The sequence below is a fragment of the Mus caroli genome, chromosome 14 (assembly GCF_900094665.2).
Source record: "Mus caroli chromosome 14, CAROLI_EIJ_v1.1, whole genome shotgun sequence".
In the NCBI taxonomy this organism is placed as follows: domain Eukaryota; kingdom Metazoa; phylum Chordata; class Mammalia; order Rodentia; family Muridae; genus Mus; species Mus caroli.
This window is the reverse complement of record NC_034583.1, coordinates 29117327-29131259: the sequence shown is the minus strand read 5'-3', so window position 1 is coordinate 29131259 and position 13933 is coordinate 29117327. Positions and strand designations below refer to the sequence as shown.

Sequence of the window (13933 nt, the reverse complement as noted above, 5' to 3'; positions counted from 1 at the left end):
AAAAAACCCCAAATGCTTAGTTTTAAAATGTGTTCATTTGCTTAATACTCATTAGTAGCCTGTATATTGTATGCTCCCCTAAAGTCTTGAGCTGATATGAATTTGAAGATAGTATGAGAAGTGAAAGTTGTGGATTGGTAATGACTTCTTGGACTATTGTGTTAAATATGATAGAATTCTGCATTGATATGGCTTAATAGTAGACATCGTTACACTGAAGCTAGGAAAAGACTTGTGTCTATGCCATTTCATGCACATATGAGTAATATATAGAGGCTGTGGAGAGGCAAGCACGTGGATACTTACACTGTAGTGTTATTGCTGTGATAATGGGTGCGTGATAAAGGGATGGGAAGGGATACCGTGAGTGCACAGCAGCAGTGTGTGTATGTTCTATCTAGGATAGCTCAGAGTAAGTGATGTTACTTTGATCAGTCCTACAGGTCTGACTGGAGACTGTAGGGATTAGTGTCTTAATGTCGGACATTCAGCTTTCACTAAATCCTGCAAAGTCACAATTTATAGAAACAGGTATAATGCAGCCATCATTTAAACAAATAATTTTATTTGTTCATTCTTAAATTTACCTGAGCAAAGACCTCTCTTCTGTACCTGCTAATATATAGGGAATCAGAGTTTAGGGTTCTGGACTTTTGGGAGGAGGCGAGGTTTTCTAACTTTCCTGATAGACAATTATACTCAGCCTCAGTTGGGACATTTCTAAGGACAGAGACAATTACCTCCATGTTATCCATTCAGTTTCTTTTCTTTTCTATTATTTTATGTGTCTAGATGTTTGTTCCTATGTGTGTCTGTGCACCTTGTGTACATGGTGTATGCAGAGTTGGGAAAAAGTGTGGTATTACCCCTTGAACTGGGATTAGAGATAGTTGTAAGCCACCATGTTGGTTCTAGGACTTGAACTTGGATCCTCTGGGAAAGCAGCCAGTGCTATTAAGTGCTGAGCTATCTTTCCAGGTCCTCCCCCCATTCCAATTCTACTAGGCTGAGGTTCAGTTATGGTAAACCTGAAAATGCCAGACTCTATCATACAATCTTCTGCACCTCCAGTAGCATTTTTATAGGTGAGAGCCTTAAGTTTTAGGAATCCTAGTATTATACTGTTTGGAGGTGGGGTGTGTCACTTTTACTCTTAGTTTGAGACTTGGATTAGCTCCTCTTTATTGATCCTTCTGTGCGTCCTTTATAAAACTTGTGACCTTGTGGCTCAGTGTCCTCCTTTATTGTAATTATTCAACCATGATAACTCCATTGTTATGCAAAGGACGCTTAACTTTGTCCTTAGCTTTTAGGATGTTATGTACTTGACTTCATCTGAGAACAGGTAGTTTGACTTTGTTCTTTTCAATCTGTATAGTTTTCTTTCTTGCACAATCTTTTGGCATGGTGTTGAATAGAAATAGTGAGAGCCAATAGCTATTTATGCCTTGTTTCTGATACTTGGGGGAAACATTTATTTACTGTCAAGAATGGTTGGTATTGTTTGTTTTGTTGCATTTTGTTTTTAAAATAGATTTCCTTTATCAACCTAAGGACATTCCCTTCTGTTCAGACTTTGTTGAATATTTTTATCATGGTGACACTCTGGGTTTTCTCTAGTGGCTTTTCAGTAGACTCTTTCTCCATCTTATCATCCTGTTAGTACAGTATGTCATATTGACTTGGAGATATTTAGCCAGCCATTTATTTCTTGAACAAGTCAGTTTTTTTTTTAGCATGTACCTTTTACATTTCTGATTGTTTTGATTCTTATGTATCTATTCTCAAATGCTAGTTTAGTTTTTTTGAGGTGGATTTTGTTTTGGTTATGGGTCATTTAGGATGAATTGGGAGCTATCCCCTTAAGTATTTTTGAGACGCGTTTGTGAAGGATTTTTATTGATTTTAAATTAGACTTGGACTTTTCTTTGTGGCATTTTTTTTTTGCTACTAATTTAATATCTGTAGATAGTCTATCGATGTCTCTAAGGTCTAGCGTACATTGTTACCCAAGTTCTTTGGGTCCTTGCTGATCATCTGGTTTGATATGTTTGTTACTGAAGACAAACTTGAAGAGGTACGGTATTCTGCATCACACAGTCTCGTAGGGAAGGAAGGTAGGCTAGCAGCAGGTTCCCATAGTTTTTATTCTCTTGGAGATGTCTTCTATTTTAGATTTCTTTTTTATCTTAAGGATTGCTGTGCTAGGTGTGGAATTCTTTATTGGTAGTCTTTTAAGATGTTTTGACCTCTTGCTTCCTGATGAGAACTCAACTCTTATTTAACAGTTCTTCCACATCAGGAGTCACTTTTCTTTGCCATCTAAAAAATACTAACTTTAATTTTGACTTCTCAGAGTTAGATGATGGTGTGACGAGGCTTGTCATGTCTGGAGTTTGTTGAGCTTCTTGGATATGTAGATTACTATTTCATTAGGTTTGGAAGTTTCTGATCATTGCTTGTTTATCCCACCACTGCCCTGACCTGTTGCTTCCTCTTCCTGTTGTCCTGTTGTCACAGTAAGTATTATGTGAGTCTCATTCTTCCTTGTCATAAAAAGTTTGAAAAAGAAATTCTCAAGTAAATCAGCTTTCCCTCTCCAGGATTTGTTGTTGGTATGGCCTGTTGCCCCGTTCTGTCCCTGCCCTCCGTGAATGAGAGTGCTTGGTGGTCCACATTCTTACCAGCGTTTGGTGTTGTGCTTTGAACATTGACTGGTGTTCAGTGGTGCCTTGTTTTAATCCACAGTTCTCAATGATATACAATGCTGAACATTTTCTTCAGATGCTTATTTTCCATTTATATCTCGTCTTTGCTAAAGGTGCCCAGATCTTTGCCAAGTTTTTAAATTGAGTTATCCTTATATTGTTGAATTTTAATAGTTCTTTGTATATTTAAGATATTAGTCCTGAATCAGATACATGTATGGGAAATATTTTCTTCTAGTCTGTGTCTTTTCTAATTTCTTAAATGGTGTTCTCACTTTTAAAGTTTGTTGATGACTTTTAGAAATAAAGTTTCAGTTGACCTATTGTCTTTCTTGGACTGCATGGCTATGTGTGTGCATACACACATGGATACATACACACATGGCTATGTGTGTACATACACACTGCATCTGAAAACTCATTTGGACTGCATGCTGTGTGTGTATGCATACATGTGTGTCCTGCGTCTGAAAACGCATCTGTAAGCCAAGAGACGCCAGGTTTGCTTTCCTGGTACATAGGAAATTTATACTTGTGCATTTTATTTCCAGGTCTGTTGTTAATTTTTGAGGTTATTTCTTTTTGTGTAGATATCTGTTGCTTGGTTAAAAGGCCATGTAATATTAAATTGCCTTCGTTGCTTTTTCAAAGAGGAGGCGAATGTGTTTGTGTATCCATTTTTAGAATGCTGCCTTCTTGTCTTGTTTTTGTGTGTTGGGTCTCCAAATTCCATCCTATCTTTATTATTAGTTTCAGATAGAAAGTCCCTAAGGTGGTGAGTGTCAGTTTTGGCTGATCTTTTTCTAACTCGTCAAATCAATTCAATGATTCCACAAGATAACGTCCTAGAGTCTTGGTTAGAATTGTGCCAGAGATAGCATTTAAAGAGTTAAATATTTACCATAAAGCATGTCTATTCAACTTCTACATGAAAGGTTTTAATGGTTAAAAAATGCTAAAGATTAATTTTGAAGTAAAAATTGTGACTTAGAAAATAGAGAAGAAGCCAGGTGTGGTGGCGCACGCCTTTAATCCCAGCACTTGAGAGGCAGAGGCAGGCGAATTTCTGAGTTCGAGGCCAGCCAGGGCTACACAGAGAAACCCTGTCTCAAAAGAACATAGAGAGGAGGAAGAGCAAGCCTCTCTCTCATAGCCAAGCATGTGCTCACAGAGACTCTGCACCTGCCAGTGTTCAAGTGCATCCTCATGGTAGAACCATTTGGAAGTGGGGAGCATTAAGAAGTGGTTATAGATAGAATGTGTAATTTGGGAAGATGCCTCTACAATTATAATTAATTAGTAATGCGATTGTTTTATTATTTAGGCTGGTGGGTTAATGTCAAATGCTACTTCAAATTCTCCTTTCCTCCTCATCCTTTTCTTTCCTCTTTCCTTCTCTTCTTCCTCCTTTCTTTTCCTCCTTTTTCTCCTCCTCCTTTTTTCCCCTTCTCCTTATTCCTCTTCCTCCTTTTAAAAAATAACATAGTTTATGAGTTATAGCAGGTTCTGAGTTAGTGCTGCTGGCATGAGTATGGACAGGAAGCTGTCCATTAGAACTTCCCCTCAGCCAGACCCCTAACCTCCCCGCAGCCAGCAAATACAAAAGCCCCTTAGCTAGGGGTGGAGCCTCATGAACTGTAATCCTGACTTGTTTGATTTTGTGCAGGTCGTGTGCAGGTAACCATAGCTCCTGGGAAGTCATGAGTGCCAGTACCATGCCATGGCCACAGGGCAGACTTTCTCAGCACTCTTGTCCGTCCCCAGCTCTTGCATCCATCTCTCCTCCTTTCTGTAGTATTTCTGACCCTTTGTGTGTCCCATTTAGGGCTGAGCACTCAGCAACCACTCAACACTCTGGCCAGTTGGAAGTCTCTACTCACAACTGCCTGCTACTCATTGCAGTAAGACGTTTCTCTGACTGAGGTTGAGAGCACCATTAATTTATTGGTATTAATAGATACATAGACGATAGTGTGACACCTTGTACATTTGGCAAAACAATAGTAATAGTCCCATCCTATGACTTCTACAGCCATGGGCTTTTGACCAGATTTCTTATACCAGACGTGAATTCTTTCCTGTGGAACAGGCCTTGATTCCAATTAGAAGACTGTTAGCCACTCTATAACTGTCATGACTATTAGTGGCCACCTCATTCTGACAGGTCAGTATTTTGGGGTTAGTAGCGTATCTAGTCAGCAGAGAAGAAGTTTCAAGGTCAGTTCCAGCTTGATTTTTCTGTCCTGCAACCAGGGTGTGCTGTGTCTTCAGCAGTGGGACTTGACATCTAGTGTTAGTATGGACACAAAATGATGATTAATATTCTCTATTGGTTTGTGACCTTCTGCAGCTTCACTGAATCACAGGGAAGTCTCATGCCTGTCTCTGAGATTTATATTTAATAACCCACTTCTTTTTAAGGAAGCATTTTAACTACCCACACAAGGCACCTCCATTTAAATACACACACACACACACACACACACACACACACACACACTACCCACACAAGGCACCTCCATTTAAACACACACCACACACACACACACACACACANACACACACACACACACACACACACACACACACACGCGCGCGCGCACACCTCTTCACATTCATGGTTATAAAATAGTGGGTTTCCTTAAGGCTTTCCCATGCATCCTTTATTTTGGGCAATCCTCCCTACACATACCCTCCTATTCTCCCAACCCTTTTCACACCAATATTTTGCCTGCATATATGTATGTGCACCATGTGTGTATCTGCTGCCTGCAGTGGGTAGAAGATGAGGATTCCTTGAAACTGGAATTATGGATTGTGAGAACATGTGGGTTCTGGGAATTGAACCCAGGTCCTCTGCAAGAACAAAAAGTGCTCTTATCTACTAAGCCATCTCTAGTCCTAAATAATAATTTTTAAAAAGTTTTTCTCATGTCACAGCTATAGACTTTTAGAATGTCAGAAATGTAAAGCTTTAAAAAATATCAAACTGATAGTTCTCCTTACTCAGTACCAATGCAGTTACAACAATAAACACTTATCCACATTAAAGGAATAAGAAATATAGCCTTTTTCTTCATGAAGCGTATAGTTTTCCAGGCATGAAAAATATACACAGTGTATTGTGGTGTGGAGCCCAGTACTAGGCTCTATAAAAATACCTATAGCAGCTCAAGGGTCTACCTTATGGGATTAAAGGGGCTTTTCCAGAAGGAGATGTCAGACAACTGAAGATGAAGAGGAGTTGCTGAGATATCTGAGTGGAGGGACAGCGGGATGAGTGACGACAAGAACTACTGCAAAGATGGTGTCCTTTTAAAATGAGGGACACTTTGTAGTATGCTTTGGGAATTCTGGACAGTTAGCTTTTGGTTAAGTTTCTATGAGGGAGACAGGTTTGGGGAAAGAATAAACTGGATTTGGTCTGTGGCATTGTAAACCATTTTAAAATTCTCCTTTTTTTTTTTTTTTTTAAATCAGTACTGAAATTTGAATGAGTAGTTTCAGAGAATAACAATATTGTAAAAATATCTTACAATAAATTCTGAGTGTTTTGGGAATATTTGTTAAAAGATAGAAGCTTAAGTAGATGCCATATTCCTCTTCATGATGATTGAAATACAACACACTGATTTTTACATATTCAATACATAGGATTATACTCCATTTCTAATGTTTTCAAATGTACCTCATTAGGACATTGAGATATCATGTAGTTGTCATACTTTAATAACTGTCAGAAACTTTGTGTAATGTGGATATAGTAACTTTAAGATATCATTTCTGACTAGCACATTATATTTTACATTTCCATGAAATACATTATCCTTAATGTATTTCTTTTATCCTTAATGTTTTTCTTTTATTCTACATAGCTATTAAAGGGTGAAACTGAAGGGAACTGCAACTTTTCCTTGAGATGGGCTTTGCTTTGTAGCCCAAGAGGGCTTGCTCTCTAGTTCCTCTTGCCTCAGGCTGTGGTTCTGGCTTAAAGTTCTAAAGGGTTTTGTTTTTGTTTTTGTTTTTGTTTTGAGACAGGCTTGCATTTAGTTCGGGCTGTCCTCAAACTTGCTGTGTAGCTGAGGAGGATAACCTTGAACTCCCATCCTCTGGCCTGTACCTCCTGAGGGATGGACTGATAAGACAGTACCAACACACCCAGTTTATGTGGTGATGAGAATCAAGTCCAGGGTCTGATGTGTGCTGGGCAAGCATTCTATACAGGGCTCAAAGAGTAAGTTCTGGTTTTTTTAAAGTGTAGTTTGAGATTAGTGAATACATGGTTTACATCAGACTCTCTTAAAACCCTGCTAAAAAGATGGTTATTGTTAGTGTAAAAAAATAAGGAAGAAATCATGCCATCAGCTTTAATGATGGCCATTGAAGAGATGATAGTCTGATAGTGTGTTCACATTGGGAATAACGTGGCTCTGTCAGTTAGCTGTGGATCTAGAGTACTGTACCATTTAAGATGCCACCCCAAGTCAGAAGCTGAAGAGCAGTCAGTACAGAAAGGAGTGAGCATACCTCTAACAGCTAGAGCTTTGACAAGGGCATTGTCTGTTTGGTTTGGGCTCTTAAGGACGGTTCCTTCAGCCAATGTGTGAATACACAAAGTGGATGGGGTTAGGGAATCATAAAAGTCAGTTTTGCTAACAGGTAAGCAGACTGTTCTGCTCAGAGGTTCATTCGGTGATGGTGGTGAGTATGAAGGCACCGTGAACTGAGTTGTAAAGATTGCTGCAGTATGCCTTACCGTTCTTTCTTCGTTCTTCTTAAATTGTTTATGTTTTCCTTCCTTCTTCTCCACCTTCCAGAGGCTCTCCTTATAGAGAATCTCCTTTGGGTCATTTTGAAAGCTATGGAGGGACCCCCTTTTTCCAGGCTCAGAAGATGTTTGTAGATGTGCCAGACAACACAGTGATCCTGGATGAGATGACCCTCCGGCACATGGTCCAGGATTGTACCGCTGTAAAAACACAGTTACTGAAACTCAAGCGTCTGTTACACCAGGTGAGTGTGAAATGACTATTCCAGCTCCACCTCTGTAACTTGAAAAAGAAGAAAAGAAATTTGTATTAATTACTTTTGTCACTTTGATGAAAGTACCACAGAGAAATAACTTGGCTGGAAGAGCAGATTACAGTTGTTCACAGGAAGGAAGACTTGGAGGAGCAGTTCAGTTCCTGGCAGCAGACTGTGTGCCAGAGGCTGCTCTCTCTCATGGCAGACTAATGCTAGAACCGGCAACAAACTAGCCTTCCAAGGCCCCTGTATTGACTAGCGTCCACCGGCTCCCCCTCTTACACATTCCATCCTTTGTGCCCTAGGTGGAGAATAAGATTTGATTGCAAAATAGGAACCCATGCGAGGCATTTTGGGTTCAGCTTGTAACACTGGACATTTTAATTAATCACTATGCAGACTTTCATTAAATTTTTACATTTATCTTTCTGGTGAGGGGAGGCAAGTAGGGCCTCTCTTTGTAGCTCTGGCTTTCCTGGAATTTGCTATATAGGCCAGGTTGTCCTTAAACTCACAGAAATGTGCATGCCCCTGCTTACCAAGTGTGAAACACACGAGAAAAGAGTAAGAAAGGAAAAACTGGACAAATTAGAAGGTTGGACATTGTTTGAAAAAATAGTGAACTCTTATTAGTGCTCTAAGCAGAAGCTCAGAGAGCAAGTAATGAAAACAGACCAGGGAGTTTTTTTTGTTTTTTTTGTTTTTTTTGTTTTTTTACACAGTGTCTTTGCCTCAAGGCCTGATGCACATGTAGGCCCCAAAGAACATATTTAGTAGGTAAATAATAGTGCACTCAAAGCTTTAAATCTAATAACCTATAAATGTAGGTGAATGAATGATAAATAATGTAGGTACATTAAAAACTCAGTAAGTCTACAGAGTGATAATTGTGCTGTTTTATAAAGAAACTTATGCAGAAAATGTTTGATCTAAAGGAAATCTGAGTATTTAATCACTTTTTAATTCATAGATAATACATACCCAAGCAGAATGGCTAGCTTATAGTTTGGGATGTCATACAAATGCTAATTAGAAGAATCATGTGTTTTAAAGGATAGACAATTATCTGCTGTATAAGCTCTGTAACATTCAATCTGAGGTGTATGATGTGAACCACCATCCCTTGCAGCACCGCCTGTGGGTCTAGTATAATTTTAACTAGTATTATGGCAGTATTGCATTTAGAATTTGTGAAAATGAGTCCAAAGTGGGAATGACAAAGGGTAATCTTTGTGAACACTGAAAGAGACTAAGTGGGGAGGGATAAAACAAACAAAAAAACAGCAACCAAGCCTTTAGCTCAGGATAGGCTACTGTAATAACACAGAGCAGTGGATGAGAGTGGGGCGAATGGGAAGTAAGAGAAAAATACTGAAGGATTTACTAATTAAGAAAGACATAGAAAAAGATTTTTTAAAAGATTGTTTATTTTTAAATTTAATTTAATTTAATTATTTCAAGACAGGGTTTCTGTGTGTAGCCCTGGCTGTCCTGGAACTCTGTAGACCAGGGTGGCCTTGAACTCGGAAATCCACCTGCCTCTGCCTCCAAGTGCTGGGATTGCGCCACCACTGCCCGGCAGTGAAAAGATTGTTGAGTTCAGTCATCAGTACAGACAGTTTGGAGCTGAATGTTTAAATAGCAGTTTGTGTGTGTATGTGTGTGTGTGTTTCCCTCCCTTCCTTTCTCTTCCTTTCTTTCTTCCTCCTTTTTTTGGGCAGGAGTGATGAGCAGTGTCTCATTAGGTGCTGCAAGCTGTCTAGTCTCATTTATCCCAGCCCTGAATATTAGGATTACAAGCATGCGCCACCATGCTTGGCTGGGAGTGTGTGTGTGGGAGGGCAACATAGAAAGCCATGTCCATATTCGGAGATGGGTTACTTAGGTTAATGACAAACTTAAATATAGGTTTACAGATAGTACTTTTTCAAACTATTAGGATGAGGTTTGTCATGTATTTCAACACTCTCAGCTTATTTCCAAATGTCACTTGTTTCTCTTTTGTTTACGATGCTATGCCTCAAGCATCTGTCAGGACCAACTCACTTTTGAGAAATTGAAATCGGGCTTTACAGCCTAGTTTTTACATCCTCGGATGCTGCTTTGCATTACTGGATTTTAAACACCACAGATATAATTACAAGTTGTATCTTTATAATTTAAACAACTATAAGCAGTAGTACTCAAAATTGTTAGTTGCCATTGTGGACTGGATTTGATAAGATTTGTCTGTCTGTGTATCTTTGAATTTACAAACAAACAACTACTTTTGAAAATAAAAAGAAGCCCTTTCCCTTTCCCCTGCTGGCTTTCTTGAGATGCCTCCATGACCAGGCGCACTGGCCTGTCTAAACACAAAGCAGCTTTGTTGACATCACTGATGATGCTTGTCAGCACAGACTGCTCAGTGCTGCCAGAATGTTTTCCTAACCATTTCAAGTATTCATGTCCACTGCAGCTGCTCTGGAACTCATAGGAAGGCCCCAGTTTTTGCAGTCCCGTGGGAGAACCTCCTGGGTAAGATGGCATTACCAGGTTTTGCAGTGGTTAGTATGTGGAAGCTAGATATTAGTCCAGAAGTTTACTTTCATACTGTCTCAGAAAAGAATACTGCGAGGAGGTTGGCTGACAGTTATCCTTTCCTGCTGTTAGATGAGAATGGCTATTCATCTTTAATAAAATGCCAGTGTCCACAGGGAATGCAGCTCTGTGGTAGAGTTCTTTCCGAGTGGGAACAAGAGCCTGGATTCAACTCGCAGTCTGAAAACAGGTCTTATTTTGTGATTTGTAGATGAATACATTAGCATTATAATTGCATTTAGAATTCAAAGTCTAAAGAAACTGCTGATACTTCACTCAGTAAAAGCCTAGAGTATTTGGGCAGTCAGTTAACCAAGCTGTTCATATTTTCTTCAATTGCTACACTTTATATCTTATTTCCTTCTTGGATTTGTTAAATATTCTTATGCAGAACATTCAAAACAGATTCCAACATCAGTGTTACCTATTATGTATGTTATGAAGTAAAAGCATCATGCGTGAAATTATTTCTTAGTATTATTTATTAAATTAATTTATTGTATGAGTGTGTGCATATGTGCGCGCGCGTGTGCGTGTGTGTGTGTGTGTGTGTGTGCGTGTGCGTGTGAGTGCGTGTGCGTGTGAGTGTGCGTGTGCGTGTGCGTGTGCGTGTGCGTGTGTGTGTGTGTGTGTGCGTGTGTGTGTGTGTGTGTGTGTGTGTGCATGTGTGTGTGTAGAGGCTGGACAGAGCACACCTTGGAAGAGTTGGTTTCCTTTTTTCACCATGCAGTTCCTAGGAATTGAACTCAGGCTGTCAGGCTTAGTGACAAGTGCCTTTACCTGAAACGACATCTTTAAAAATAAAACGTTTTCATTCCATTCATAATTTTCTGTTACATGTCTCAAAGTATTTTCTAATTTTGTCCCAGATACTTTCACCTTAGTCAAGGTTAAATAGATAACACTACCACTGTGAGTGTCTTATTTAATTAATTCCGGTAAAGAGTATGTTGATGATCATTAAGCTCTTGTGCTTTGATCTAAAAAAACAAAAAACAAAAAACCTTTTTCCTCTTTGATCTTTTAAAATCATTGCTAACCTTTTAAAAATAGAAGCCAAGTTTTGTTTTTTTTTTTAATTTAAGATGTAGAAACAACTTATTAATACTTGCTAATTTTCTTAGGTAAGCTTATTCAGTCATCCTCTTCCCACCTCCTCCCTAGTGTTTACAATCTTAGAGTGGGGGCTGGGGAGATGGTCCAGTTGGTAGAGTGCTTGTCTGCATGCATGAGGCTCTGGGTTTGGTTTCCACCCTCATTAAATTAAGCATAAGGACGTCTTGCATGTGATCCCAGCACTTGGGTGTAGAGTCAGGAAGGTCTGGAATTTAAGGGATCCTTAGCTGTGCAGCAATCTTGAGTCCAGCCTGGGCTCCATGACACCCTGTCTGGAGAAAAGAAAACTGAGTTATGGTGCCTTGGTTTCTTTAAATAACTAACTTCTAATCTTGGATAACCTTGATAATAAAGAACAGTATTGGTATGAATAAAATTCTTAAGGATGTGTCAATAACTTTGTAAATAGAACAGGAGTTTGACAGTTTCACTTCTGGGCTACAGAAGTTAACTTTTTGAGGCTAAAGTGTGTATTTTAAAAGTATTACAAATGAAGCCATTAAATAATAGCACCAGCTTACGGCTTCTCTTACTTTCTCAGTGAGTACTCTGCATGGCTTCCTACCTGTCCCTCTCACTCCACCTCTGATTAGCCACTCTCTCGTCACCACACCTTTCCTTCCCACAGCTCTGCTATAGTGCTCAGACAGGCCTCTGACCCCTCTGCAGTGTCCACAGTGCTGGGGTGACAGGCATGTGTTGAGGTCTCCTGTGTTCGTATGTGTAATTACATTCCTTGTAGGTGATTGAACTAGCTTTATATTCATTGAATTAATTCCATTTCTTCATGACATTTTTACTTCCTGGATACTTTGAATCTGACTTTCAGAATTATGTTAGGAATCTTTCAACTTACTTGTAAAGAACATTGGTCATGTTTTACTTACACACTGTGTAGTTTTGCTGTTAGGGATGTGGTTGATAGGATTCCTTTAGAATTGTGCCTGTGATGCCTCGTGATACATTTATGTATGCTACGTTTTTATAGTTTCTAAAGAACCTGGGTATGTTTGTTTGTTTGTTGTTGTTTTAATGACAGCCTCTATATAACTGTGGCTGGCCTGGAAATTATTGAAACTGGCCTGCCTCGCTGCTTGCCTCCCAGTGCTGGGATTAAAGGCAGTCACCACCACACCTTGACCAAAACAACTGTTAGTTTCATTGATTGTTTTTTGTTGTTTTACTTCCTGTTCCTTACTGTTTCATTTCTGTTCTCTACTTGTTCTTGGTCTATTGTGTTCTAGGTACAGGCGTAAAACCTTTTTATTTATGTCAGCCTTTCTAACCACCACTTTCCCTAAAGTCCGCTTTGGTTCCATTCCATACACTTCGGTCTAGAACTTCATTTTCTCGTTTACCTATGATTGTCTCTTTAGGCTCATGCAGGATTGGAGAGTTGTTTTCCTTTCCAGCTTTTGAGAGTCTCACTGTTACTGAAGTGAACCCCTGTCTTCACAGGACCTAGTTGATTAACTCAGTTCCTTGAATAGCGCTTCTTCAACTCCGCTCCTGTGTTTTATGCTTGCACATTTATTTCTTCTGTGACATCAGTGAATGAATGTGGACACCTTTTGTTATTGCCCCCACACACTCCTAAGCAGACTCTATTCATTTCTTTTTCCTGGTCAGTGTGTTTTCTCTTAATTAGTTATATTAGGTCATTTCTGCTGTTCTGTTTTCATATTCATTCTGTCACCTCAAGTAAGGCTTTACATTTTTAAAAAAATTTAATTATTTTTACCTTGCATATTTTATTTGTGGGTAGAGATATTTTCTTCTATTTACTTCAGGAGTTCATCCATACTTTTGCAATTTTTAAACAATAACCCTTATAAATATATCTTTTCTAGTTAATATTAAATTCTGTGCCATTAGGCTTCAGTGTTCATATGAGTTGATACTTTTCTGTTTGTATATGTAGTGATTTTGTATTGTGTCTTGGATAGTTCAGTGTTATATGTGAAGTTTTTCATCTTGTTTGAGTTCCATAGTGAATACACACACACACACACACACACATACACACACACACACACACACACACACACACACACACACCCTGACCTCCTCCTTAGAGAGGGACAAGTCTAATAGGCTCCAGGGTACAAACTCTGGATTGAAACTGTGGTATGGTTCCTTTTTCAGTGTTTGTCTATATCTGTTTGGTGCTCAGCAGAGGCTAGTTGGGACCTGCTTATAGTTTTAGTTTATTTCTTGACTGTCTTTCAACCTTGGATAAGCTGTTCAAGAGCAGCAGCTCCAGGACCACTGCCCTCCTCAATCACACATGTGCTTGGGGTGTACCTAGGAATTTAGATGCAGTTTAATGGGTTTCCTGTTATTGTTTATCCCTGGTATTTTCAGCTTGGCTGAGCTCTCTTTTCTTTCACCTAGAAGATTAGGCTTTTCTTTTTTCTTTTCTTTTTTTTTTAAGTTTTAATATTTTTTTATTACGTATTTTCCTCAATTACATTTCCAGTGCTATCCCAAAAGTCCCCCATACC

General features: G+C 39.1%; 1 protein-coding gene across 10 annotated transcripts in view; it reads left to right on the top strand.

Annotated features, from left to right (window-relative positions):
• Positions 1-13933, top strand: part of Ccser2 (coiled-coil serine rich protein 2) — a 95957-nt gene that overhangs the window by 53675 nt on the left and 28349 nt on the right. For all 10 annotated transcript variants that reach the window (XM_021181387.1, XM_029469325.1, XM_021181385.2 and 7 more), the window contains one exon: positions 7526-7721. In XM_021181387.1, the coding sequence (XP_021037046.1) occupies positions 7526-7721 (196 nt within the window). The remainder of the gene's footprint in view (positions 1-7525; positions 7722-13933) is intronic.